The 26887-nt window shown below is 40.3% G+C and overlaps 1 protein-coding gene and 1 long non-coding RNA gene across 3 annotated transcripts in view; one reads left to right on the plus strand and one right to left on the minus strand.

Annotated features, from left to right (window-relative positions):
* The first annotated feature begins 6609 nt into the window (after positions 1-6609).
* Positions 6610-26887, plus strand: part of LOC114787518 (myomegalin) — a 48846-nt gene continuing 28568 nt past the window's right edge. Inside the window, exons 1-9 of the mRNA XM_028975111.1 lie at positions 6610-6893; positions 9223-9278; positions 9522-9589; positions 14827-14937; positions 19016-19092; positions 21357-21480; positions 21749-21906; positions 21982-22138; positions 22518-22571. Of these exons, the coding sequence (XP_028830944.1) occupies positions 6847-6893; positions 9223-9278; positions 9522-9589; positions 14827-14937; positions 19016-19092; positions 21357-21480; positions 21749-21906; positions 21982-22138; positions 22518-22571 (852 nt within the window). The 5' untranslated portion in view covers positions 6610-6846. The remainder of the gene's footprint in view (positions 6894-9222; positions 9279-9521; positions 9590-14826; positions 14938-19015; positions 19093-21356; positions 21481-21748; positions 21907-21981; positions 22139-22517; positions 22572-26887) is intronic.
* Positions 21969-26809, minus strand: LOC114787519 (uncharacterized). Of its 2 annotated transcripts, XR_003749416.1 has the most exons (5): positions 26360-26809; positions 26178-26256; positions 22802-22880; positions 22503-22692; positions 21969-22114 (listed from the first exon to the last, which is right to left on the minus strand). It is a non-coding gene; the product is annotated as an uncharacterized LOC114787519 (long non-coding RNA). The 2 variants fall into 2 exon arrangements; XR_003749415.1 differs by having other exon boundaries at positions 26178-26809.

Here is a 26887-nt window from a genome sequence, read left to right on the forward strand (position 1 = left end):
CCGTCTCCTGTGTGTATATGATAAAAATGTCTACAAGTCAAATGACCAATCCCTTGTTTTTGTTGAAGACATTCATACCACTGCTTGCATGAAGATTCCATCATGATTAGTTGCCTGTTCAAATAAAATTATAAATATTAGATTATTAAATGTGAAACAGTCCCTTGTGAAACACATCCTGGATACTCAAATAAATGTAAATGTCACCAAACATACTCGTGTATGTTTGGTGACAGGAAAGATTTTGAGTAAAAAAATAAATCTCTGCATTAAACCACGTGTGCTTTGTCTTATCTTCTAATGCCCAAAATAAATCTGTGGCAGCGCGGGGTCAAGGACAGTGACTCGTCCACAGATGATATCTGGGATTAAATGAATCACTGTGTGTAAGATGGCCTGAGCCTGTTGTTCTCAAATGGGCCGATCAACTCAGATTTTCCATCACTGCCTTAACACACTTAAGATTAAACCCATTTTCGAATTGTTCATTAAGAATTTATGTAGTCTTCATTATAACTGTTTTCATTTGACCTGATTGCATATGCAGAGCGAAATACACAAGTCTCACGGTTCTGGCGCGGACAAAGCTGGTGAGGACGCATTTGCACAAATTTACATGAAAAAGTAGTATTTATTTACGAGATAGAACAGAACAGTATGAAAACATTGGACAAGACATACCGCATACAATGACCTGATGAAGACGTGGATCCGGAGTACCCCTCAAGGCTCAAAAAGCTTCTGAAATTCCTCCCTGACTGTGTCTGCTTGCCGTTCAGACCTCAGATTTGATGGATTTTTGAATTTCATCAATGAATGGTATCATCATTATGGTAATATAAAACTAAATATTTTGAGATGTACAAGTCAAAGCCACAAATCCTAGAGGAAGTATACCAAGTATAACTTCTCCCACCTTGTTCTCACCTTTGATGTTGTCATTAGTGCACAGGTTTACCCCTGTGTCATGATACAATTTAGATGTTAAAAACAAAAAATAAAATGTTGGGTAATCATGGTAGCCGTCTACAACTGGGCAAGTGACCAAGTACTAGGGTTAGAGACATATGGTCTTCTGTAGTGCAGTAATTTTTTTGTAATGTTTTGTGCAGTTATAGGTTACTTCATTTACATTTTTAAAATATACAACATGGTTAAGTATCAGTGAAAGCTGTGTTTGGACTGTGGGAAAGAGGGTCACATTAGTACTGTCAGTCTGGTACAGGGCTCAGCAAAAATTCACTGTAGGTACCCCTGTGGTGTCATAGCATAAGAAATGTATTATGTAATACTATGACTAACAAAGTAATACCATCAATACATTGGTTTTAAACAAATTTGAATTTCAAATTGAATGATAACGAGAAATTCTCAAAATATAGGAAATAAAAATTTTATTCGTTTTGATTAGGCCCCATAGTTTTTAACTGTACAATATCCATCTTGCAGTAGGCAGAGACTGTAGGTGGAACAGGCTATGTTAAGCTTCCTGTAGGCCGGGGTGTAAACCATTCTAAGCCTTGACCTTGAACAGTTCCCAATCCCTGTGCTAGCATCAGCAAAATCTTCACATCCTAATGGACTCTGCAGACACTTATACAATACGAGAAATATTGCATTGGAGTTTTTCTAAAAAAAAACAGAAGACCAATGAAAAGAATTTTTTTTTTGTTTTTTTTTTGCAAAGGTGAATGAGCTGAAGGAGGTCTCACCATTCTATAAAAGCGAAACACTTCATTTGAGAAGAAAAGAGGAAACCATTTGCATCATACACCTACGGTAAATAATTATTTTTCCTGATACAGCATACATGCATACAGAGTGTTTTGTATTTTATATATATTTTGCAGTATTTATTTCCCAGGAAACAAGCTTCAGCCTATTCATTTTCAGTTTCTAACACGATTTTTATACAAAGCATTATACTTAGAAATGACTTTAGACATTTTTCCTGAACACACGATGGTGATCTCTAAAATTAATTCCCAATTTTAGCTAATATTTTTTGTGCAAAAACGCCGTTGTTTGAATGCACTAATAGCGTCTGAAAAGTGCTTTAGGAAACGAAGGAGCCTTGAAGCTGCAGGACTGGGGGGATGGAGAATGAGGTGTACTTCCAGAACTACAAGCCCCCAGCCCGTGATGCCATCTACCTGCCCATGCATGTGCTGTACATTCTTATTGCAGTCACTGTCATTCTCACCACCCTGTATGCCATCATCGGACACCTCATTAAAGACCTGATCCACGACCTGGCAGGTATATTTTTCAGTATGCACGCCATTAGTCTTTCATCCATGTAAACCAGTCTACTGGAAAGAAAGATGGTCTGGTGATTTTGATGCATTTTTGTTGATCTGAAATACTTTTTTTCTTGTATATGCTTTGCAAATATATACAGTAGTATTCCCTGCATTATTACTTTATAAAAAAGACAAAGTAGTAACAAACCGTTGTTTTGTTACTTATACATTTTATGAGTTCTTGCCACTCATTTTGTCCTTGTGGCGAAAGGGTCAGGAATTAATTCAGATTATTTTTATTTTATGAAAATACCATTGCAGATAGCTGTCTAATGCTTTGTTGTGTTGATCTTTATTGTACAAATTTTATGTAACACAAACACACACATCAGGTTTGACACAGAAGGCACATATGTTTCCATGAGCTGTCCTGCATTCCCAGATTATCTGTTTGGAGAGCAGCCTGAGGAGGTGCTGGTGAACCTTTGTGAGGCACGTGATAAGTTCAGTGCTGACTGGATGCCGGAGACGACCCCCGAGCTGGAAGAGTTGGCACGGGCAGAGCAGATAAAGGTGGTGATTGAGGGCAACACCTTCACCCCTGCCATCTGGATCATCTCAGACCACATAGAGCCACGTCCACTACGAACTGGACCTCGTGTGGCCTTTGAGAAGAACACCAAGGCATGGTCACCCATTCGTGAAATTTGAAAAAACTTTGATGCTGCCTGATGGACACCAAGCACACACCAGATCACCAGTCTGTTGCCAGCATATGGATAACATTAAAGAAATGCCACTGGCTCATGTGTTCTGCATGAATTGCACTGACTGTAGAGCTCGGTTTGTTTTGAAACAAATCAAAAAGTATGATACAGAAATCAAAACTAAATGCATTTGCTACTGCTAAGTGCATGATTTGCTGATGAGGCTTTTTAAATTCTCTGTTAATTGAAACTGTCTGTAAACCCTCCGGCAGGTTAGAAAGCTGACGATGACACCTAGTGCCCTTAATGGATAATACAGAGGCATGCTTATAACCTTTGACAGGGTCTACGAAGATATGAGAGAGAAGTTGCTGCTATGGATTTCGCATGTTTTGTAATAGTGATGTGCCACAAAAGTTTAAGTGAAGTGAAACACTGTAGCACAGCACACAATGCACACAACACGGTGCTTTGCTCAGTGGCACCTTGGTGGCTCTGGATTTGAACCTGCAACCTTCTGATTATGGGTCCACTTCCTTAACCACTAGGCCACCACTGCCCCAATCAATGAAATATGTTGTGTAACTTTGTTCTCTATGGGAATAAATTGTTCTGCAGCTAATGACAGTTTGAAATTGCATTATTTTACATTTACAACATTTATCAGATGCCCTTATCCAGAGAGACTTAGTAGTTACAGGGACAGTCCCCCTGGAGACACTCAGGGCTAAGTGTCTTGTTCTAGGACACAATGGTAGTAAGTGGGGTTTGATCCTGGGTCTTCTGGTTCATAGGTGAGTCTGTTACTCAGTAGGCTACAGCAACCCTTAGATTTTTTACCCTTAGATTTTACATCTAAGATTATTAAATATTACTTGTAGATTACTATGTGCACAGTAAAACTATAGCTCAGTCGGTAAACTTTAGGTGTGATGATCACATAATAGCAGCTTGCTTCCCTGTGGTGAAAGTGAAGTACATGAAAGTGAAGTGACTGTCATTGTGATGCACAACACATGGTGACACAAAGAAATGTGTCCTCTGCTTTTAACCCATCACCCTTGGTGAGCAGTAGGCAGCCATGAGAGGTGTCCCTGAGCAAGACACTTAACCCTAAGTTGCTCCAGGGGGACTGTCCCTGTAACTACTGATTTTAAATCGCTCTGGATAAGGGCGTCTGATAAGTGCTGTAAATGCAAAATGTAAATGTGTTCCATCACTGGTCACAAATTAGATGAGACTTTCCCTCAGGTGCTAGAGTGCACTTTTTAATAAAAGTTTTAAAACAGCCTATCTGTGCTTTATATGCAGGTGTGTGGTCTGAAGCAGAATACAGTATATAAGCACAATGCAAATTACCCAGTAACATGCACATCTATACAACTAAAGAAATCAATAACACCTAAAACGTACACTACCTGTGCACACTGCCAATATGTGTGGGGTGTAAACTAATTACATCTATGTCAGACATTAAACTGAATCACAATGTCTTACAAAAACTGATAATGCAAGGAGAGGATGAATTCACTAATGTCCTGTAAATAGTGCTTCACTATTTACCTCTATTGTACTTACATGATTGAATCTTAAAATATCAATGTACTAAATATCAAAAGAATATCACCTTTCATTTTGGGCACACACACATCCAAATTTCTTGTATGTGAAAACAAATTGGATGTGCTTTAGTTTTTATGCTGTACAAAATTGACAAAATTCATCATTTTAAAACAGCAGTTTATAATAGAATAACAGAATCAGTATTATATTTTTAACACTCATCAAATCAGAAATAATGAAGGCTCTGCTGCAGTCCATGCAACCTCATAATAGTTTTTTGTGTTGTATTTTGTCAAGAGGTCAGCCCCCTCTAAAGCTGCATTTTCTCTGCTTCCATCAGACAAACATAACCTGATTCAAGTGTGTTTACTGTGATGCACTATTATATTGACAATAAATATGTTATAAAACAAGAAAAAGCACCTTAAAAGAACCCTCTGTACAGATACATACTTGTATGTTTTACAATATCAAAGACTTATGAAAATCTCTCATCTCTAAGCACAATTTTGGAAAATATTTCCCCAGCATGTTAGGAGTGGTGTAGTGTCTGAATTGTGAAGACAACCATCTCATGCAGCCGTACCCTCCACATTTTTCTTTAAGGCTTTAGAGTGTTTTAAGCAGGAGAACATCTACTGCTTTAAAAGTGAAGTGCATTGCTATTTTTTTGTTATAATTCAATTTTGTTATTGTCAATATGATAGAGCATCACAATAAATACACTTGAATCGAGATACATTTGTCTGTTGGAAGCAGAGAAAATGCAGCTTTAGAGGGGGACTGGCCTCTCAACAAACTACTACACAAAACTACAAAAAATATCCAACAATTATGAACCTGCATGGACTGCAGAGTCTTATGCTACTAATGATGTTATTAACACTATAAACTGCGGTTTCTGAAATGATGAATTTTGTCAATTTTGGCCTACATTTTTGCAAACTCTGTTCTGTGCTCTTTGCACATTTCTGCTACTAGAATACAATACAGATCAAAATATTCCATTTGCACTGAACATTGTCTTGTCTATTTGGTTGTATTATTCATGTTTGCACCTGCTACTACTACTACATTGGTCAACAGTGCCAACCACAATCCACAATTTTGAGGACTCGGATAAACGATTGTTTGTCCTTGTTTTATAAAGTCATAGTTATTGTCAATATAATAGTGCATCACAGTAAACACACTTGAATCAGGTTAAGGAAGCGGCCCCATAATCAGAAGGTTGCCGGTTCAAATCCCGATCCGCCAAGGTGCCACTGAAGTGCCACTGAACAAAGCATCGTCCCCACACACTGCTCCCCGGGCGCAAAACATTTACATTTTGCATTTACAGCACTTATCAGACGCCCTTATCCAGAGCGATTTAAAATCAGTAGTTACAGGCACAGTCCCCCTGGAGCAACTTAGGGTTAAGTGTCTTGCTCAGGGACACAATGGTTGTAAGTGGGATTTGAACCTGGGTCTTCTGGTTCATAGGCGAGTGTGTTACCCAATAGGCTGCTTCCACCCTACATTGTCTTATAGGTCTCTTTATCAGACATGCCATGTTAGGGACAAAGTACCGTCCTCACACACTGCTCCCCGTGCACCTCTCATGGCTGCCCACTGCTCACTCAGGGTGATGGGTTAAATGCAGAGGAGAAATTTCACTGTGTGCACTGTGTGCTGTAAGTACCAACAACAACAACAATAATGAAACAGTAAGTAATTCAAGTTATCACTGACTTTCATTGCAGCATCAGTTGCCTGTTGGTACAGGGCCACCATGTTTTGGTGCATTATGTTCCTCTATTCATGCACGTCTGGGATGTTCTGTGTTGAAAAGTATTCTCACGTTGATTTAAAACGAAATATGTCTCGAGGTGTGTAAGCATGGTCCTTGTGAAATTCCCTGCTGTGATCACAGTGGCACAGATTATTAACAGAAGTGTCGCCATCTGGCTGCAATAAATCAATCGATAAACTCCAGACGCACGTGTTAAAAATAGACACACTGGCAGAAAAGGGGCGTTTAAAAAAAAAGTAAAAAGATTTATTTTTGTGCAACCTCATGGGCTCGTTTTTCACATGTGGGTGGCACGTTTTTGAAGGTGAGCGGGGTCCCGGCTGCGACATCTTCCCGGTGTCGTGAGTGAACGGAAGCGGGGCTGCGCGACACAATACACGGCATCGGCATCATCATCACCACCATCATCCTCCCCGCAATCTACCTCCAGCCACCCGTGCGTGCGGAAATGGCCGCACTCGGAGCCAGAGACCCAGATCCGCCGAGCCATGAGTGACCGGTAGGAAGGGACGCGCGGGCCACGCGCTCCTGTCCGGCGATGGACTGGACCGATTCGCCGGAGGAGACCTGGATGCAGGCGGAGAGGTAAAGATGAAATGAGGAATAAATAAAAAAAAATCCCACATGGTTACGCTGCTATTAGAATGCGCGCGTCCGCACTGCGTCAGCCTGTCCGTTTGCGCGACCCCGCGTTCGGTGATTGTGTTCGTCCTCGATCTCCGCACCTCCATCGAGCTGCGTGCAGCCTTCATTACCGGTTCGGATTTGTCCTGCGAGGCCAGCCTCCTCGAAGTCTTTTCAGGAGATTTCGGTTTAGTCGTTTTTTTGTGTTATTGAGAAAAAATGTAGTAGTAATTGGAGTCCTATAATAAAGGGCATAACGTTTAGAGCGTCGATCACGTGACAGCCTGCAGCCCGTAAAGCATCCAGTTTATTTGTACGTGGTCCATGCAGGATGGACAGGATGGAGGTGCTCTGGGACCCCGGTTTTTATTATATTATTAAATGTTGAACACGTCCTGAAAAGGCGTTCGATGAACATGAGATCGGAGTGCAGCAGCGGCAGCAGCAGCTTGGGCTTTAGCAGCTGTTTACACCCTGCTGGGGGGAGATGGCATGTGCTATTACAGGGGGAGCAGTTGACACCCATCCTGTCCTGTTATTCAGTTGTTTTCACTGCCTGCTTCCTTTTTTTTTATTATTATTAGCACAATTTCCTAGCAGGCTCCACGTGACGACTGGGTGCTCCACAAAAATCTTGCACCCACTTGAGGCCTCTGGCCTGGTTTACTCTGTCTGCAGGGACAACTGGGACCAAACTGCATTCCTTATGGTTTCTTTGCTTCTCTGATGTATTACTTAAATTTAAGAATTTTCTTCACTCTGACTTGTTACATTTACAAATTAATAACCAATTCATAAATTAATTGTATTGGTTATGTTATTTTTTTTTTTTAATGGAACCGTGTTTGGTTCTATTTAATTAAACTGAAGCATGTGAACATGCCCCATGCTGAACAGCCCCTTAAAGGGTGAATGTAAGACAATGGCAGGGGGCTTCCAGATTTTCCATGTCAATTGGAACAGATTGAAAGACTCCCCACTGTTGGAGAGGGAGTGTGGAATGGCACTGTCACCCCTCCCCAGCACAACCCACACACAGATTTTAACTATGTGTAGCAGGCAGCAGATATTCTGTCTCTACACTATACATTGTGCTGAGAATTAGCAAAAAAAAAAAAAAAAAGCAAGCACAGCAGTTCAGCAAGGTTGGTTCCCATACATAATTTACAGACCTGGAGGAGGTGCTCTAAATTATAGATTTTTTAAATGCTTTTTATAGTTACATCATAGACAACTTACATAATAGACTTTATGAGCTTGCCACATGTGCTTTTATGTGCAGTAAAATATAAGCAAAATGACAACAGAGCAATAAGTGTGATGTGTACATTCTAGCATCATGTCTGTTCCTTGTAGAATATTAATAAAAGTGATACAAATGCTGCTCTACAGACAACATGTTCATTACTTGTCATCAGTGGTGCAGTGGTTAAATTCTAGAACTGCCAAGGTGCCACAGAGGTCGCCTTGAGCCGTCAACACACACCGCTTTCCTGCCCGCTGCTCACAAATGATGATGGGTTAAATCCCATCATCTGCCTAAATGATGGGCAGAGGATACATTTTGTTGTGTGCAAAGTGTGCTGTGTATCACAGTGACAAAAAAGCAGATAATAGTCAGGATCTTTTTTTTATCTTTAATTAAATGAATTATACATGATCTGTTGAGTGCGTAGTAGTGACACACAGGTCCAAATATCCACCTTAACTAAAAACCATACACGTCTGGACTCACAGCTCTGAGATTGGTCCTGATGGGAGTTCGAGTGAAGCCTCTCTGCTTTCTTGCACAGGACTGTTGCCACGGTAACCTTGCTGTACGTGAGTGGGAGGAAATTCAGAGCTCTCAGCCGTTAATATGTGACTCCCTGTCACATTTCAAAATTGTAAAGAAAAAAAAATGATAAAACGTCCTTAAAATGTGAATATGACTAAGAGAGCTGTGTGAGGATTTCTTTTTGCTGTTAAATGGAGGCGACATTCAAATTGATGCATGCATATAGCCAAATTAATGCCTACATGAACAATAATGGGATTTTCTGGGTTTGGAGAATATGTTTCCCTCTGGAAATTGGAATTGATAGATGTTAAAAGTCTATGTTTTGTGTGTAAACTAGTAAATGTTGACCTATTTTCATAGCCCGGAGATTCCCACCTGGTCACATGGCCTGGTTAGACCAGAGAGATTACTAGACCCCTTTATAGTTGTCTTTTTAATTATTAGTATTACGACTGTCCCAGTTTACAACCTGGAAATTCTGTGACATACTTTACATTTTCTGGGTTTCAGGACAGAGTCCCTGGACAGAGAGGGGAACGTGTCCAGGAACACAGGTCACATGACAGGTGAGAAACACCTCAATGCATTAAAAGAAATATCACACCAGCACAATTGCTTTAGACAGAAAAAAAAAAAATAAAATAAAAAAATAAATAAATATATATATATATACACACACACACACACACACACACACACACACACACACACACACACACACACACACCAGTATTAAATGGCACTAGTGATGGTATGATATGTATTGTGTTTTTGCATGCTGTTAAATGCATTTTTTCTCTGTTCATTAGACTTTGCAAACACTGAGACGGAATTAGTTCCCCCTCTGCAGACCCACACCCTCAGGGAGTTTGAGCAGGTAAGATTCATCCTATTAGTTTGTAGCTCAATTTGACTCACTTCCAATTTTGAATTTGGTGGGTCCTATTTGTTTTGCACTTGAACATATATTTAAACATCCGGCCATACTGATGCTTTGTTGAATGTCAGTACAGATTTGGTATACAAAGATGAGGTTGGGGGTTGTGGTAGAACTGTATTTCTTAGTCCACTTAGGGTCAGATGCATGAAAAAGCTGCCAGATCCGTCCACCTCAAACTACTACTGTAAAGTGTCCCTCATAAAAAGAGTGAAATGCTGTAGAAAGTACTGCACTAAATGTTCTCTGGTGAAAGTTATGTATTTAAATATTTGGAACATTAATAGGTTGTGAGCTTGAATCCCATGTTGATTAATTGCAGAAATGGGAGAATGACCGTTATACTGCAGATTGAGAGGAATCAGTTTGCCAGGTAGATTGTTGTTTTCTGGTCCCAAAATGAATTCTTGGCAGTTCCAATGTGATTCACTGTACCGGCCAATTTTTCAGGTGGGGATTTTATTTAACACTTGAAAAAGGGATATGGTTCCATCAGACACACCACCAGCACAGATTCTTAAGCAAATGTTTAAGTCATGTTTCAGCAAATATTCAAATCATTCAAATTGCTATTGACTTACATATTTGATGTATGTAATGATGTTCTAAAAGTTGCTTCTGAAGGCAATAAACAGATTTTTCATAGATATATTTATTCAATTTGAGTTGCTGATGGTCCAACTGTTAATGATTTGTGAGTTTGATGTTTTTGTGTTGTCCATAAAGAAATAGCTATTTTTTATCATGGACCTGGTGAACTGTCCTTAGCACAGCGGTTAGTTCTGTTTTGAGACGATTTTTTTTATCTTTGTTGCCACCTCCTGGAAGTTTGGGGAATTAGATCAGTTCACCTTTTACCTTTTTAATGTTTACTCCCAGTATTCATGAAAATACCACAAAATTGCATGTTGTATTAGGAACAACAGTATTGTATTGGGTGTTCTCTTATGTATGGTCTGCATTTGAAAATGCTTAATTCTTACACTGTCTTTTATAATATATAGATATATTTTTTTTTATTTAATGGCATTTGGAAGATAATGTCATTGACAATACGTCATAATGAACATCAGCAGAAAAGCGCCTTGTCTTTGATAAGTGACACTTTATGTAAAATAAGAAGAAAGGAGAGAGACTGAAATGAACAGTTGTTTTGGCTAAAAGAATGTTATGAAGAGTGATCAGATGAATTGCAAAAATCCCATGAACCCCCCCCCCCAAAAAAGGACCTACTGAGATCATTTCAGTGATCCTCTCAAGTGAGAGTGTCGAGTAGCACAAGGCTGGACATCATTTTGTCATACTGATTGAGTTAGAATACTGGATTCCATTGCAGGATTCCAATACTGGATTCCAAGATTGGATGCTTTAAAAGGAGGGTGATGCTTGAAATGATTCTTCTTCCTCTGTTAACCATGGTTACCTGCAAGGAAACACGTGCAGTCATCATTGAGTTGCATAAAAAGGGCTTCACAGGCAAGGATAACTGCTGCTAAGATTTCACCTTAATCAACCATTTATTGGATCATCAAAAACTTCAGGAAGAGAGGTTCAAGTGTTGTGAAGAAGGCTTCCTTTTCTCTGATGAAGCCCTTTTCTGATTGTTTGGGTCATCGGGAAAAATGATTTGTCGGGAGAAGAAAAGGTGAGCCCTACCATCAGTCCTGTCTCTTGAGACCATTCATGTGTGGGGCTGCTTCTTATTTAAGGGATTGGGCTAACTCACAATTGTGCCTAAAAACTCAGCCATAAATAAAGAATGGTACCAAAACATCCAACTTCTCCCAACTGTCCAAGAGCAGTTTGGTGAAGAACAATGCCTTTTCCAGCGTGATGGAAAATCCACAAATTCTGATAAACTCCAAGCACTGATTATGGGTTGCCATAGGTCAGGATTTGGCCCAGAAGTTGATTGACAGCATGTCAGGGCGAATTGCACTGCAACACTGAAGCAGCAAACTGTAATGTAACAGATGCTGTAGTAGAAAATCTGAACAAGGATGGTCTTTAGTTCTCTGCCCATCTCCCAGAATGTCTTTTATTGCCTCTAACCAGTTTATTATTGCTTTTATTTCAGTTTTTAGACATAATTTATTTTCTCTTTTAGTTGCAGTTTAGAACTAGATTATAAATGATTACATTTGAAACTTATGTTTTTATTTACTATGTAATTCTTGCTATGGTCTTGGCACTGGTGACCTGGGAACAGTTATAATTCTGTGTTATTTGTGGGCTCTGTCTGGTTTGTTGAAGTGCTTTTTTAGTTTTGTGGCTTTTTAGCTTTTAACTATATGCTTTCCAGCATAACGAAACATTTCAACCTTACAGCTCACACATCCACCCAGCCGTGTTTGTTCCCATTTGGAGATTTGTGTAGCCAGTACAGGGCAATTGCCACCTTGTGGTGAGAAGAAGCAAAAATATTACACACCCTTATTAGAGTAAATGACTCTGTGTCAAAGGGAAAGTGAAGTGATTGTCATTGTGAAACACTGCCGCACAGCACATGGTGACATGACAGGCGCCCAGGGAACAATGTGTGGGGATGGTTCTTTGCTCAGGATTCGAACCGGCAGCCTTCTGATTACAGAGCCACTTATTTAAGTTTATTAAAAGTTTATTAACTTTTTTTGGGGTGGTAGTAGACTAGTGGGTAACACACTCGCCTATGAACCAGAAGACCCGGGTTCAAATCCCGCTTACTACCATTGTGTCCCTGAGCAAGACACTTAACCCTAAGTTGCTCCAGGGGGACTGTCCCCTGTAACTACTGGTTGTAAGTTGCTCTGGATAAGGGCGTCTGATAAATGCTGTAAATGTAAATGTAAATGTATTAAAATGTCTTAATCTTATTGTGTATGTTTAATATCTGTTGAGTTGTGGTGTGTTTGCTGCAGGGTTCTGTTGAAAAGCAGTGGCTGTTTTTTTTTACTGTGGAGCCTCAGATGTTTCTCCTCAGAGGCGGTGATGATGTAATGCTCCCAGTGAAGGGACTATGTGATAATAGCTGCAAACACTTGCACGTGCGACCTGACCCTAATGTATTATTCAGGGGACTGTAACAGGAGATTGTAATGGATGGAGTCAGTCAGGAGACGGTCCTTAGAGACCTGGGCACCAGATGAGTTCATGGTGCAGGAAATGCTCTCTTCTCATTCACTGGCCTTGTATAGATTTTTTTCTCAGTCACTGATGGTGTTGGATGCCATGGGCTCATTCATTTACCCATTAATCTAGGCATGGAGAATTATTCTCACTGTTCCTTCACAGCATTTCAGGTTTTCACACTTCAGAATATTTCCATAAAGCCCAATGTCTGCAAGATATATACCTTAAATCCAACTTTAGTTTTATAAAGGAAAGCTGTTTGTGGGACATTTCTAGCTTATTTCGATCCTTCTGTTCATTTTCCATTGTTGCATGGATCAAGTTCAGGACATGCAGAAAGAATTCACTTATGCCAGATAAGATCTTAATAAAACGACTAAGAAGAGAAAATGTCTTTCTTTCACACACCCACCCACACACATGCATGCAAACACATACGGATCAATATGTGATGAGGTTACCACTGCTCCCATTATGTCTGAGGATCTGGTAATGGGTTTGTGTGTTTGTGTGTGATGCATTTATCTACATTAGAATGTCTGTGTTTATGTGTGTGCGTGTTAAGACAGGTAGATACTGTTATCCAACAGTGCTGCAGCTGTTGTCTTATTGTCTCGCTGGTTGGTTTTGGAGACGGTGAAAGATTTTGTCATTGGGAGCAGTGCCTGGGACACTCTGTTAGTGTCAGGATGCCTCCCTAAAAATAACATTTGGCTGCTGCCCTCCTGCTTGGCTTCGGTTTCAGTGTTTCATCCATAACATTCAGCTTTCAGTCTTCTGGTGTGTGTTCAGGTCTGAATGGACATTTCTCCACTGTGGGGGAGTCACGACTTGGTCTGGTCTGCTTCAGTTGTTTTCTGTCTTGTAGAAATTTAAATTTGAACCTGTGACTTTCTGTTAGCATTGAGAATAAAGATCTAAAATAATTTGTTGTGTAACTGTTAAATGTATCCCAGTCTGTCCCAGTCAGATGCTTCATCCTTTCCCGTGTCTCGACTGTATAGATTTTTTTTTGACAGTCTCCCATTGACTGTGTTGGAGTAGTTGCACTTTGGTTAGCAAATCAGCTGATACGGTCTCAATACTTTGATAACATGAACAAAGAGTATGTAGAATTAAACAAAAAAACTTGAGTTGGAAGAGCAAAACATCAGATTGCTATTCATGGTGCTCTGCAAAACATGCTCAGAACTCTTAAAAGGTGTGAAGCAAAGCAGGGGGCACAAAGGGGTGGGCAGTATTTCCTTAAAAAGGCTACTGGAGGTTTTCAAATAAATCATTATTACTGAAATATGCATGAATATGTGACATCAACTCCCAAAACAGACTGATGGTTGGCACCTTGTTTCATTTTAATACAATGCATTTACTGTATATGATACTTGTATGATATTCATTAAATTATTCATTTACTGTGTGTAATGCAAATTTTTAGGCACCGTTGCTCACAGTTAATATGGCATTAAAATATTTAAACATACAATTTTTAAACAGTTTTACATTTAAATTTCCATATGCAAACCAACAAAAGTGCCTGAAGCAAATTTTTGGGAGACTTAACATTAGTATAATAAGAATATTATTGTGGGGATAGCAGTATTTTGGTGTTTAGCTCTACTCCCACCCCTCGTTTTCTCTATGTCTCCATCCAGTCCACACACTCCCCCCCCTCGTCTGGCTTAAGGGAGCGATCGTCTTACATATCACTGCTGCCTGTGATCTGCCAGGCAAAGATTCCTGGGATGCCTCCCCAGAGCCAGAAAAGTGCTGCACCCTCATCCTCTGCCGCAAATCAGAACATGGAGTCAACGTTAGAGCAGCTCTGACCCAGAGGGCTTCGAGCCCTCAACATAACTTTATAGAGACCAGTGTGTGTGTGTTTATATGTATATATAAATGTGTGTGTGTGTGCTTTTGCAATGTGGCTGTAGATTTGAGGACGTTCAATACCACAGAAGAGTTCCTTTCCCTGGTTTTGGCACCACAATGCCTCAGAAGTGAGGGGCGTCAAAGATGCCCCGCCAGGACGAGTACCTGACATGTCTAACTGTTACCGTACTCTGTCGCAGCACCTCAATGACCTGAAGAAAGAGAACTTCAGCCTCAAGCTCCGTATCTACTTCCTGGAGGAGAGGATCCAACAGAAATTCGAGGACAGCAGTGAGGATGTCTACAAAACGGTGAGTCAATGAGAGGCCATTTGCTACCGTGAGGACAAAGGGATATTCTGGTCTGTTGTCTAACCCTGATCTTTAATGGTTTTACCTGTAAATTTATGTTTTAACACCATAACAAATTTTATTTAATTGATAAATATTAATAATGAGTAACTGATTTCTGAGTCATTAAGAGGTTAATACTGTCATTAGTCATTCTGAGAGGGGTAAATATTTGCTGTGGTGTCTGATAGAGGTTGAATATCCCTTTAACCTTTGAAACCAGACTGTATGCCATGATGTGTATTGTATGTGTATTGTATATGTAAATCCAATTGAAACAGGCAACCTAGAATATGGGTGTGGACTTTATTGCTACTACTAGCCAACTACTATACATGGCACAAATTATTCTGTGCTCTTTTGTAACTGATGACTTTGGGTTTTGCTGGATTTGGTGGCTGATCAAGGTCACAATGATCAAAACACAACAAACAAACTTCGCTCCGGAGTCAACTGGCTATAACGGCATCCCTGGTGACAGGGGAAAATAGGATGCAGTAATTTGCTAAAATTCTGCTTTGCAAGAGTTACAAGGCATTTAAGATGTTGTGTTCTTGTGACCAGGCTGTGTGTTGTACATATTTAAAATGCTCACATATTAGGGTGGTATGTGTGCGTGTGAGATGGTCTACTGTGTTGTTGTTGCTTCAGCTAGCATTGTTGCTGAAAGAATTTTTAAAATGTCACAAAGGTTTTGAATATAACCTTCACCTCTTCACACAACTGCAGGTGTGTGTGTTCAGCACAGAGAGCTGTTTTTTAACACTGTTGTTTATCTGCTGTGTTTTGAGAAAGGGAAGAGAGGAAGAGGGACTTTTATCATTTTATCATTTTGAGAATCTGACTATGGTATGGTGAAGCATTAATGCTTTATAGTTGAGGTGCCCAGTTTAAGGCCACATTATGACTCAGATGCCCAGACAATTCACTGTAATCCCAATCGTTTTTTCTGTCGTTTTGTTTTCTTCTTTTATTTATAGTGATCACATGAAAAATGCTTTTGCAAAATTTCATTTTTTTTTCTGAGGACATGTGGTCGCCTCTAAGCAAAGAGAAAACACACGCACACACAATCATATGACACCGTCGAATCTCTTGCCTGCATACTTAAACAGTTACCATCACTAATTGGTGAGGGTGTCCTCAGGCTTAATTAGGGCTTAATCACTGAGTGAGTGATGTGACAGAACACTGCTGCAGTGTCAGTCATGCTCAGAGTCCGGCTTAAAGCTAATGCACTGACATTTATTCAGTCCCCTCTAACCACTGTCAGCTGTAAATTCAAATTCATTTTCGGATTCTTTCACATTTAACAGCATTAAATGAAGATTCAAACTTTTTTTTAAATGATCCAAACCCTAATTAATCAAGTGATTTCTCTACAAGCCAAGCCAAACACGACACAACATATTTATGCATTTTATGTAAATCACAGTTGCAGTGTAATTTAAAAGCTCTCAAGTTATAATTTTGTCATTCTAATTGAGATCAATTTAAATGTCTGTGACATGTCATTCAGATCTGATCTGAATGAGTGTGAATGAGAGGTGCTCATTAAAGATATCTTATTGTGGGTAAAACATGTTGATATGTAAGAATATCAATGTTGATATGCATTCTTTGTGTATTTACATTTACAGCATTCATGAGATGCCTTATTCAAAGCAACATACACTCAGTAGTTACAGGGACAGTCCCCCTGGATCAACTCAGGGGTTAAGTGTCTTGGTCAGGGACAGAATGATTATAAGTGGGGTTTGAACCTGCAACTTTCTGATTTTCTGGATCAATAGGCGAGTGTTTTACCTACTAGGCTACTGCATGTGTGTGTGTGTGTGTGTGTGTGTGTGTGTGTGAGCCCTCACAGATTCCTTGGCCTGTGTCTATGATGTACATTGCAGAGTGAGTGTTATGGAATACAGATGGTACTGCTGATGACCTCTGTATATCTCTTACCAGGACCAATCAGAGTCTGAGCCAGCTCATCCTCAGCAGTACTGATAAATGGGGTTCTGTTGCTGTGGGCTGTAGGACAAAAACAGCAGGTGGTGCGGTGCTATATTTAGGCTCTGAGTGGGAAAAGGTGCAGAGAATGCATGAGGAACTATCAGATGAATTATGCAAAAACTGTTCATATTGTGATAATACATCTAGAGTGCTATATTTTTTGTGCCATTCAATGTGCATGCTAATATGCAATATTGTAATATGTTTTTGAGAAATGGTGTCTTCGTGCTGCCTGAGTATGGAGAGTTGTTAACCAATGGGGTGTTGACATTGATGCCCAGAACATTGCTTAGCAAACAAACGCTGTACAAAATGTCACTTGAGGAAGTGCCTGTGAGCTTTGTGTTGACAGGATGTACTGTGCTTAGGGTTGCCCAAAATTAATTAGAATTGTTTTTCTTTATGATACATAAAACTGTAATGTATTCAAAATACTTTCAGAATACATTTAATATACATATTTGAAATGCATGTGTTCAGCAGTAGTGTTGTCATTGCGCAATTAATTTTTGCATGTTAGTATTGTTATTATTGTTTATTATTGACATTTAATTATGCACATTCACATTATTGTAGGAAGTAAAAATGTGGCCTGGTATGTGGTTACATCACCTTCATGCTCATACAACTAATTCTAATGCCATTGCAGACAAAATAGATGACAACGATCGAACAACAACAAACCAATTTAAACAAAAAAAGGATGTCTTGACAAATGTAGTGCAGTTGGCAACTGGCATAGCATACACATGTAATTGATTTACATTTGATTGTGCAAATTTTAGGTTGCTGGTGAAAACTGGTGATTTTAAGCTTTTATTTATAAGAAATTTAACTGTATTCAGAATCCTACTTTAAAAATGCAGCATGACGAAATTTTTGTATTTGGAATACCTATCACAATTATAAGTATTCCTTATAGTCTGAAAACAGTTATACAATTGTATAGACAATTTGATAAAGGAACATTTGTTTTTGAAGATCCTTTTGGCTGTTATTTTTTTTATTTGGACTAAACAAGCAGTGCTCCCTTATGCATAACGGCATTGGTTTTTAGGCTATATCATTTTTCATAACATTTTCATTACATTTTTGTGATGGTAATGAACTAATTTGCTCATTTTGTTGTTTGTTTTATTGAATTCATTCATGAGGTGCTGCCCTTATTCTAAGTGAGTGTATTTTGGATACTTGGGTGTATCAGTAAATCAGGAAAAGTTTTTAAAATATACAGGACTTCTAATATTGGGCTGTCTGGGTATATATTTGTCTAGGGATGTGTGGCCATGCAAATGGAACATGCCTATGAGGTGACTGTGACAGAGCATACAGTGCAAATGCTGCACTTTCAGCCGTTGAGCCCAGATCTACTGTGCTGGCTGCACTCATAGATTACCCAGTAGGACCAGTAAGGCTCATTGCTGAGGCCTGTAACCCAGGTGAACTGAAGACTGCAGCTGTTGGTTTGTTTCACCCTGACAATGCTAAAAATAACATGGCATGAGGGCAGCAAAAGATGCCCTGGTGGAGTGTCTTATGACACACCGCTGATTAAACAGGGTGGAGTGATAGGGAGATGGAGCGTTGGAGCACTGGCAAATCCCTGAGATAAACCCGAACAATCACAATCCCAGGATGATTATGTTGTTTCATAGTTGTCAGGGCATCTGATTCAGGTATAAACACAAACACAAGCACCACACACACAGCAGATTGCTCACAAACATAGCTAAGTTTTCTTGTAGACGTTCATTTGGTTAGTGATGTTTGTGTCTGGAGAGGGGTATACATTTTATTTCCATATCTTACTAGATTATGTGCTTATTACTTATCTGGCCTGTGTTTTTACAGTTGTGATTGTTTTCTTTTTCTTTACTTTACTTTATTTAGCAGACGCTTTTATCCAAAGCATCACAGTGCATGTTAAAGCTGTTTTGCATAGTGTGGTAAATATGTGTTATTGTGGAGATTTTACCATGCATCGCCACTATGTACTGAAAATCCGTGCTCAGTATTTATTCTGCTGTTTCAGAACATCGAACTGAAGGTGGAAGTGGAGAGCTTGAAGCAGGAGTTACAGGAGAAACAACAGCTCCTTGACAAGGCACTGTGAGTACACTTACCGTGTAAACACTTACTACGAATTGTGCAGATTCACCGAATCTGGATACACTTTTGGCTGCTTTTTCTTCTTCTTAGCATTTTATGGAACCTCATGAAACCAGTTCACTCAGAGTTCTCTCTCTACTGCCCCCATCGTGAATGTGTAACTCTACACTAATGAAGTGCATCACAAAAGCCATTAAGATGCCACAGAGTTCACGTTAAGTAGGGATGAACTGGTGCGATGTTCCAGCACAATTAAGAGGTTTATGCACATCACAACAGGGTTTTTCTTTGTTTTATGACCTCGTGGACAGATACAAGGACAGAGCTTACTTAACACCACATTTGCAGATGTGGAATTTCCATTGATTCCTCAGGAGATTGTTGTCAGCTCATCTTTCAGGTCAGCAGCTGGTAGAGGGATCAAACAGCTCAGCACCTGCTTTGGCCCACTCTGATGCAAAGGCCAGTTCTGATAACCTGCCATGCAACTAGGCGCAAGGAAACCGACACCTCCACAAAACACCCTTAATCATTAGGACTCTATTGCTGTCCAAATGAATCAAACATGCTTTTACTACAAGGCTTTTGATATATCCCTATGTATATATGGTGCAATGTAATCAACCCTGTTGATTAAACATATATCTATATAGAGAGAGAGAAAGAGAGAGAGAGACACACACACACACATTGAGCAACCATGGTGAAAATCTACACATACATGTAACGGTGGGATTTTGCTACCACAGTGATATTTTCCTATTTAAAATATAGTAAGACATATAGTAAGATATCCTATCATCATTATTATTTGCATCAGATAGTCAACTCTGAGGAGGTCAGACTGTGCTGATGTGTGGAGTGTTTGCTCGCAACACAAGTTAGATAGGTCTGCTTTTATCTGCAAATGTTGTGAGTGTTCATCAGGACCTGCAGATAGCACAACCTACTGGCCAGTCACTCATATTGCAAGAATTACTTATGTGCACAAAAACTGACCAGACCTTATTGAAATGAATGAAGTGACAAACAGGCCAAAGGGAAATAATGGATAATAGAGCAAGAAGCACTATTCATGTATCTGGGCTGTTTTTGGAGGTGACAATATCATTCCTCTCTTCACCCAGGCCTGTTTTTATTGCTGTCTGACTTTAGGCTGAACCTGACTAAGCTTGTGTGGGTTATCTGAGCTCACCCACAAAGTTTAAAACAAGCAAGACAAGGCTGATACACTCAGACAGCATGGCGTTTGCCAATATTAGAGCCACGAGACTGAAACTTGTGACTAAAAACAAGCATGGCAACAACCAGGATGAGTTCACTTACATCATTCATATAAGTGGCTTGGGTTACAAGACCTAAGAGCTTTATTTATTCAGAAGTCATAGAAGAAAGATTACTTCAAACATCCAGTCAAACAACATTACACACACTACTCCATTGGGCACACAAAAGGACCTTTACTTTTCAGTGCAACTATTGGGAAGTTACCTTTTTTATTTCCAAACTGGCAGAATTTGCTGGGTATATTGATCTAATATTGATTCATTCTTAAGTTTGTTAAAGTGGTGTCATCATATTCAGAAAAATTATTGAGCATGTATCATGTATAATTACAGCAAAATGCATTATTACTAAATTATGCAAAAGCACAGGTATACTTTATATCTCCATATTTATGATATTTTAACCGTTGACAATATAACTATATGTAATCCTGAAACAATATAGTCTGGTTGTGTTCTCCTCATTTGTCATATTTTCATCTATCATGGTGGTTTTCACATGCAATATAATCACATGAAAAATAATGATGGTTTTCTTGATGTCATTTGAGTTTCAAGTACATTCAGAAGAGTGAGTACATTATGTTTTTCCTGGCAGCCTACCATGTCTATTAGTAGTAGTGTGTTGTATGACACATCTTGTCTGGTGGAGATAAGTGCCCGAGGTGTCACCAGACTGGCCTGCCCCAACAGATGTGGACTTTAAAAGTAACACATGAAGATGCCATTTGGTGTCTGCATAAGAGCATGTGCCTGTATAGATTTTTAGGGCTGATGACTGTGAGAGAATAATTTTGTCACTGATGAAACTGTAGACAATTTGCTATTCCTGTCCACTGTACATTTGTCATCATGTCTATCACGTATTTCACTTGGTTAAACTATGGATGGGACTGGCTTCAGATAAAACATTTGGAGTATGTCGACATATGTTTCTTCTGGACAACTGCAAAAATCTCCTCCTCTGTGTTGTGATAGGACAACAGCAGAGAGTCTGACCAGTCAAAATGAGGCTGAGCTGCAGCGACGGTGTGAAGAGAGGCAGCAGGAGATTGACCAGATGCAAGAGGTGCTGGAGACCAAGATCCAGCTTGTACATGAGGTACAGTGTAAACACACACCCATACACATTGTTCTGAATACCACAGGTGTCTCCAACCCTGAACATTTTGGGGTTTACCCTCGTTTAACACACCTTATTCAACCTCTCTGCATGTTTCTAAGCAGTTGTTGAGTTAAATCAGGGTGAGCTCTCTGGAACCAGAGTTTGAGAGCCTTGTTATGCACCATATTGTACTGTTCCTGTTCTCAAAGATACAGGCTGGTTTTGGGGCAGGGGATGAAGATGATCATAAAGATGTGTTCCTTAGGAGGCTCAGCTAATGCGGAGTGAAGCAGAAAGAATGGCAATCCTGTCCGACTCCCGATCCCAACAATCCTGTGTCACCATGGAGACTGTGGCCAAGGAAAACCAAGGAGGACACAGCTTCCAGCCAGCCACTCTGTTGCCAGACAGAGATAAAGACAGGTGAGAAACTGACAGATCGAGAGAGAAAGACCGAGGAAGGAGATTCTCTGAAATACCTCTGCTGTCCTGCTTTAGAGTGATCGAGGAGCTGAGGCATGCTCTGTGCTGCAAGGAGCGAGTCATAGAGGAGCTGAGTGGTGAGAAGGCGGAGCTGAAGCAGCGGGCAGAGCAGCTGGAGGAGCGGGTGGAGGAGCTGTCTTCCTCTCTTCTGCAAAAAGAAAGAGATGTGGAGGTAGGTATCCAATTTTAAAGATGAAACATCAAACACTCACTCTTACGTTTTTGATCTGATCATCTGTATTATGTCGTCTAGATGAATGCACTATTGATTAACATTATGTTTTAAAATATGTTTAATATTCTAAAATATGAGAATAAAAGACAAATTCCAGCACACTGCAAACTACAAATCTTATACAGTCTGGAAAATATAAAAAACTCTTAAGACCACATTCATTTACTATATTTGTATGTGTAAGATAAATAACATTGTTGAAACACTGTCTACTAGTGAAGGTTTCTCACTAATTAAGGGCAGTTCTCAATAACGTTTTGCAGATGTATGCCAGACTGACATTCTCCAAATGTTCACTCACTCTCCCTCTTGCCAGTTTCATCAGGAAGAGCTGGGTCGTGAGCGTCTGCGCATTCAGCAGGAAATGCAGGTAAGTGTGAACTCGCTGGTTTGTGTGACTGTATGTTGTGCTCCTGTGTTCAGAACACTCCCTCTGCTGGTAGACTAGATGACTGTAAAGAAGGTCACCTTCAACCTGACCATGGCATACACTTGAACACAAAATGGTTAATTTTGCTCCTTAAATTTTTATCAGCTACATAACTCACTGCAAAATAATTTGGACTGTGGAGTATAAACAGTATGAAAGTTGGATCATACCGGCGTACCGCAGAAATATTCGCTTCTCGTGAAGTCGCACATGGAAATGGCATGGGGCGGTCCTAGCCTGTTTGGTGCCCTGTGCAAAAAGGTCATTATAGAATCTTAGTATTCCTGGAGGGACTGCATGATAAAATATGAACAAGAATAGTGGGCTCTGAAAGTTGAGTAATGGCAACTGGCCTTTCTTTCTTTAATGTAGAGACGTTTCATTCTGCAACCACAGAACTTTGTCAATCAGATGACTCAACTTTCAGACAAATTCACCTGGATGACTGAGAACCTTCACAGACAAGCATAGTGTCTTACTATATTTTAAATGTAAACTCTACAGCTGAATACAAAAAATCCTAAAATTTCATATAATCACTCACATCATACAAATACCTGGTATGTCAGTGACCTTATCGTTTTATATAGATATTGTTTTATCTGGTATACAGTTATGCTATATAATGATATATCTGTAAAAGGTTTATTATACAACTTCCGGCTGCAGTGCCATTGCTATGGACACAGGTTACCCTTTCAAAAACAGTTACATTTAAATTTACTTATCAAATTATATACCGCAGTATATATACCGTCTACCGTCTATGCTTTTATTTATATTGCAATATGAATTTTATGCTATATTGCACAGCCCTAATAAGGTGATCATATTAGGTGATGTGCATCTCTGTAATGAGAAGGGGTGTGGTCTAATGACATCAACACCCTATATCAGGTGTGCATAATTATTAGGCAACTTCCTTTCCTTTGGCAAAATGGGTCAAAAGAAGGACTTGACAGGCTCAGAACAGTAAAAAATAGTGTGATATCTTGCAGAGGGATGAAGCACTCTTAAAATTGCAAAGCTTCTGAAGCGTGATCATCGAACAATCAAGCGTTTCATTCAAAATAGTCAACAGGGTCGCAAGAAGCGTGTGGAAAAACCAAGGCGCAAAATAACTGCCCATGAACTGAGAAAAGTCAAGTGTGCAGCTGCCAAGATGCCACTTGCCACCAGTTTGGCCATATTTCAGAGCTGCAACATCACTGGAGTGCCCAAAAGCACAAGGTGTGCAATACTCAGAGACATGGCCAAGGTAAGAAAGGCTGAAAGACGACCACCACTGAACAAGACACACAAGCTGAAATGTCAAGACTGGGCCAAGAAATATCTCAAGACTGATTTTTCTAAGGTTTTATGGACTGATGAAATGAGAGTGAGTCTTGATGGGCCAGATGGATGGGCCCGTGGCTGGATTGGTAAAGGGCAGAGAGGTCCAGTCTGACTCAGACTCCAGCAAGGTGGAGGTGGAGTACTGGTTTGGGCTGGTGTCATCAAAGATGAGCTTGTGGGGCCTTTTCGGGTTGAGGATGGAGTCAAGCTCAACTCCCAGTCCTACTGCCAGTTTCTGGAAGACACCTTCTTCAAGCAGTGGTACAGGAAGAAGTCTGCATCCTTCAAGAAAAACATGATTTTCATGAGGACAATGCTCCATCACACGCGTCCAAGTACTCCACAGCGTGGCTGGCAAGAAAGGGTATAAAAGAAGAAAAACTAATGACATGGCCTCCTTGTTCACCTGATCTGAACCCCATTGAGAACCTGTGGTCCATCATCAAATGTGAGATTTACAGTACACCTCTCTGAACAGTGTCTGGGAGGCTGTGGTTGCTGCTGCACACAATGTTGATGGTGAACAGATCAAAACACTGACAGAATTCATGGATGGCAGGCTTTTGAGTGTCCTTGCAAAGAAAGGTGGCTATATTGGTCGCTGATTTGTTTTTGTTTTGTTTTTGAATGTCAGAAATGTATATTTGTGAATGTGGAGATGTTATATTGGTTTCACTGGTAAAAATAAATAATTGAAATGGGTATATATTTGTTTTTTGTTAAGTTGCCTAATAATTATGCACAGTAATAGTCACCTGCACACACAGATATCCCCCTAAAATAGCTAAAAATAAAAACAAACTAAAAACATTGAGAACATGGTTGTTGTTCAATAATAAAATTATTCCTCAAAAATACAACTTGCCTAATAATTCTGCACTCCCTGTATTACGTTTGCTGCTGTGATGCAATGCAAAAATAACAGTGTGCGTCATAACACAACAGACAAAATGGCAGCCGGTGTTTTTTTACAAACACTTCCACAGCAGCAGCTGCCACTCTGTTGTTTACCCAACCTGGCACCATACACACAGGGACCACTCTGGTTCTGGGAACCTGGGTGGCCTGGGTCTGCTTTTCAGAGAGGATGTTTCTGTTAGACAGCGCTGCTCAAAAGCTCCCATGACATTTTTCACTTGTAAATCAGCTCTGTGGAAAATGCAAACTGAGCTGACGAGAATAGCAATGTGCTCAGATTACACAACCCTGCAGTCAAGAAGGGCTTCTTTATCACTGGCATTTATTATTTTTATGATCTGTTCTCTCAAAATCTAAATAGACTTCACACTAAACACTTAAGAGACATACGTCTTTGGGACATTTGATAACAGACTTAAGCAAGGGCCAGTCGTATGACCATGATCACTTGGACATGCCTTCTTCTAAAGGCTGTTGCAAATAAAACCTGGAGATGCTTTACTTGTTGGATTCTGCTCATCACCTCTCCCATCACAGGTCCATCTGAAATGAACAGGTCAGCCTCCTTACCCCACACACCACTTCACAACCTCAGGCATCAACAACCAAACTGCCTTATTTAATCTTATGATCCAGAACGTCAGAAGTCACACAGGGAAGGCATGACCACCCCTCTGGACATGACATAGTGACAAAAACCTTTATATAACAATTGCATTAGCCTGCATGGGAACATAAAATTTGTATGTTTTCATTTGGAAGATTGTTCCAATTTCACTAGCTTTTAGGGTGGTAGTAGCCTAGTGGGTAACACACTCGCCTATGAACCAGAAGACCCAGGTTCAAATCCCACTTACTACCATTGTGTCCCTGAGCAAGACACTTAACCCTAAGTTGCTCCAGGGAGACTGTCCCTGTAAATACTGATTGTAAGTCGCTCTGGATAAGGGCGTCTGATAAATGCTGTAAATGTAAATGCTTTCTTTATTCAAAGTTGTTAAAGTATGGAGGCACAGTTTGCTTTGGCAATTCTAAATGTGATTTAATTATTTAATAAATAAAGCTCACACGGTAAAATTTGTTTATTCAACTAAATTGTCATATTGATATGCATTCTTCCATTCCTGTAACTAGTGCATATGATTTGCTGCAGAATGTCTATCTAGTCACCAAGTAAATTCATATTACATCATTAAGTATACATAGGTACATTTATTGTATTGTTTTCTGTTCTCTTCTGAGAAGCCACTCACCACAGGTTTAGTAACGTTAACCATTTCACATTTGACCCACCCGTTCAGCTGAACACTGCGCGGCTTGCAGACCGCAGGAAGAGTCGAAGAGACAGAAGCGGGACTTCAGTCTGTGTCGGCTGACAGCAGCGGTTTTTCCCTCACAAGTTATACACAACAAAAAAAATCAACAGGATAAAAAGCGTTCGAGAAAATGCGTCGAGCTTTCTGCCATTTTCCTACCTTGCTATTCAGTGCGTGAACGCTAAATGTTATACACGGTCTCCCCCCCCACCGCGATGAGAAATGGTTCGCGCTGCGGCTGCCGGTCTCGCCAGGCACGGCGCTGCCACATCACTGACATCAGCGTCGTGAACCTGCTCGCCGCGCCGAACGACGCACCGGCACGTCACGCAGCCCTCACCGAACCCCGCGGCACGTCCTGCGTGGGGGTGGATCGACTGCTGGTGATCAGCGTGACAGCCCATGTGGTGATGTAGCGATGTCGGGCGACGCGATGCTGGATCATCTCGGCCTTTTCCTCCTCCGCGCAGGTGAACGCGGAATACCAGCGTGACTTCATTTTTTGTGGACCGGCTTTTGGCTGGAATGCGTCGCGTTTGTCGCCCCCGGGCTTGTTGGACACGCAGACGTCGCACAGACCCTCATTCATCGCCTGCGTCCTCGCATCGGATGCTCACTGCCGAGGCTACAGGCTGTATTTATTTTTAATATTTGCTGAAAACGCCCCCTCCCTGCGGTCATATTTGT

This window comes from Denticeps clupeoides, chromosome 4, assembly GCF_900700375.1.
Source record: "Denticeps clupeoides chromosome 4, fDenClu1.1, whole genome shotgun sequence".
In the NCBI taxonomy this organism is placed as follows: domain Eukaryota; kingdom Metazoa; phylum Chordata; class Actinopteri; order Clupeiformes; family Denticipitidae; genus Denticeps; species Denticeps clupeoides.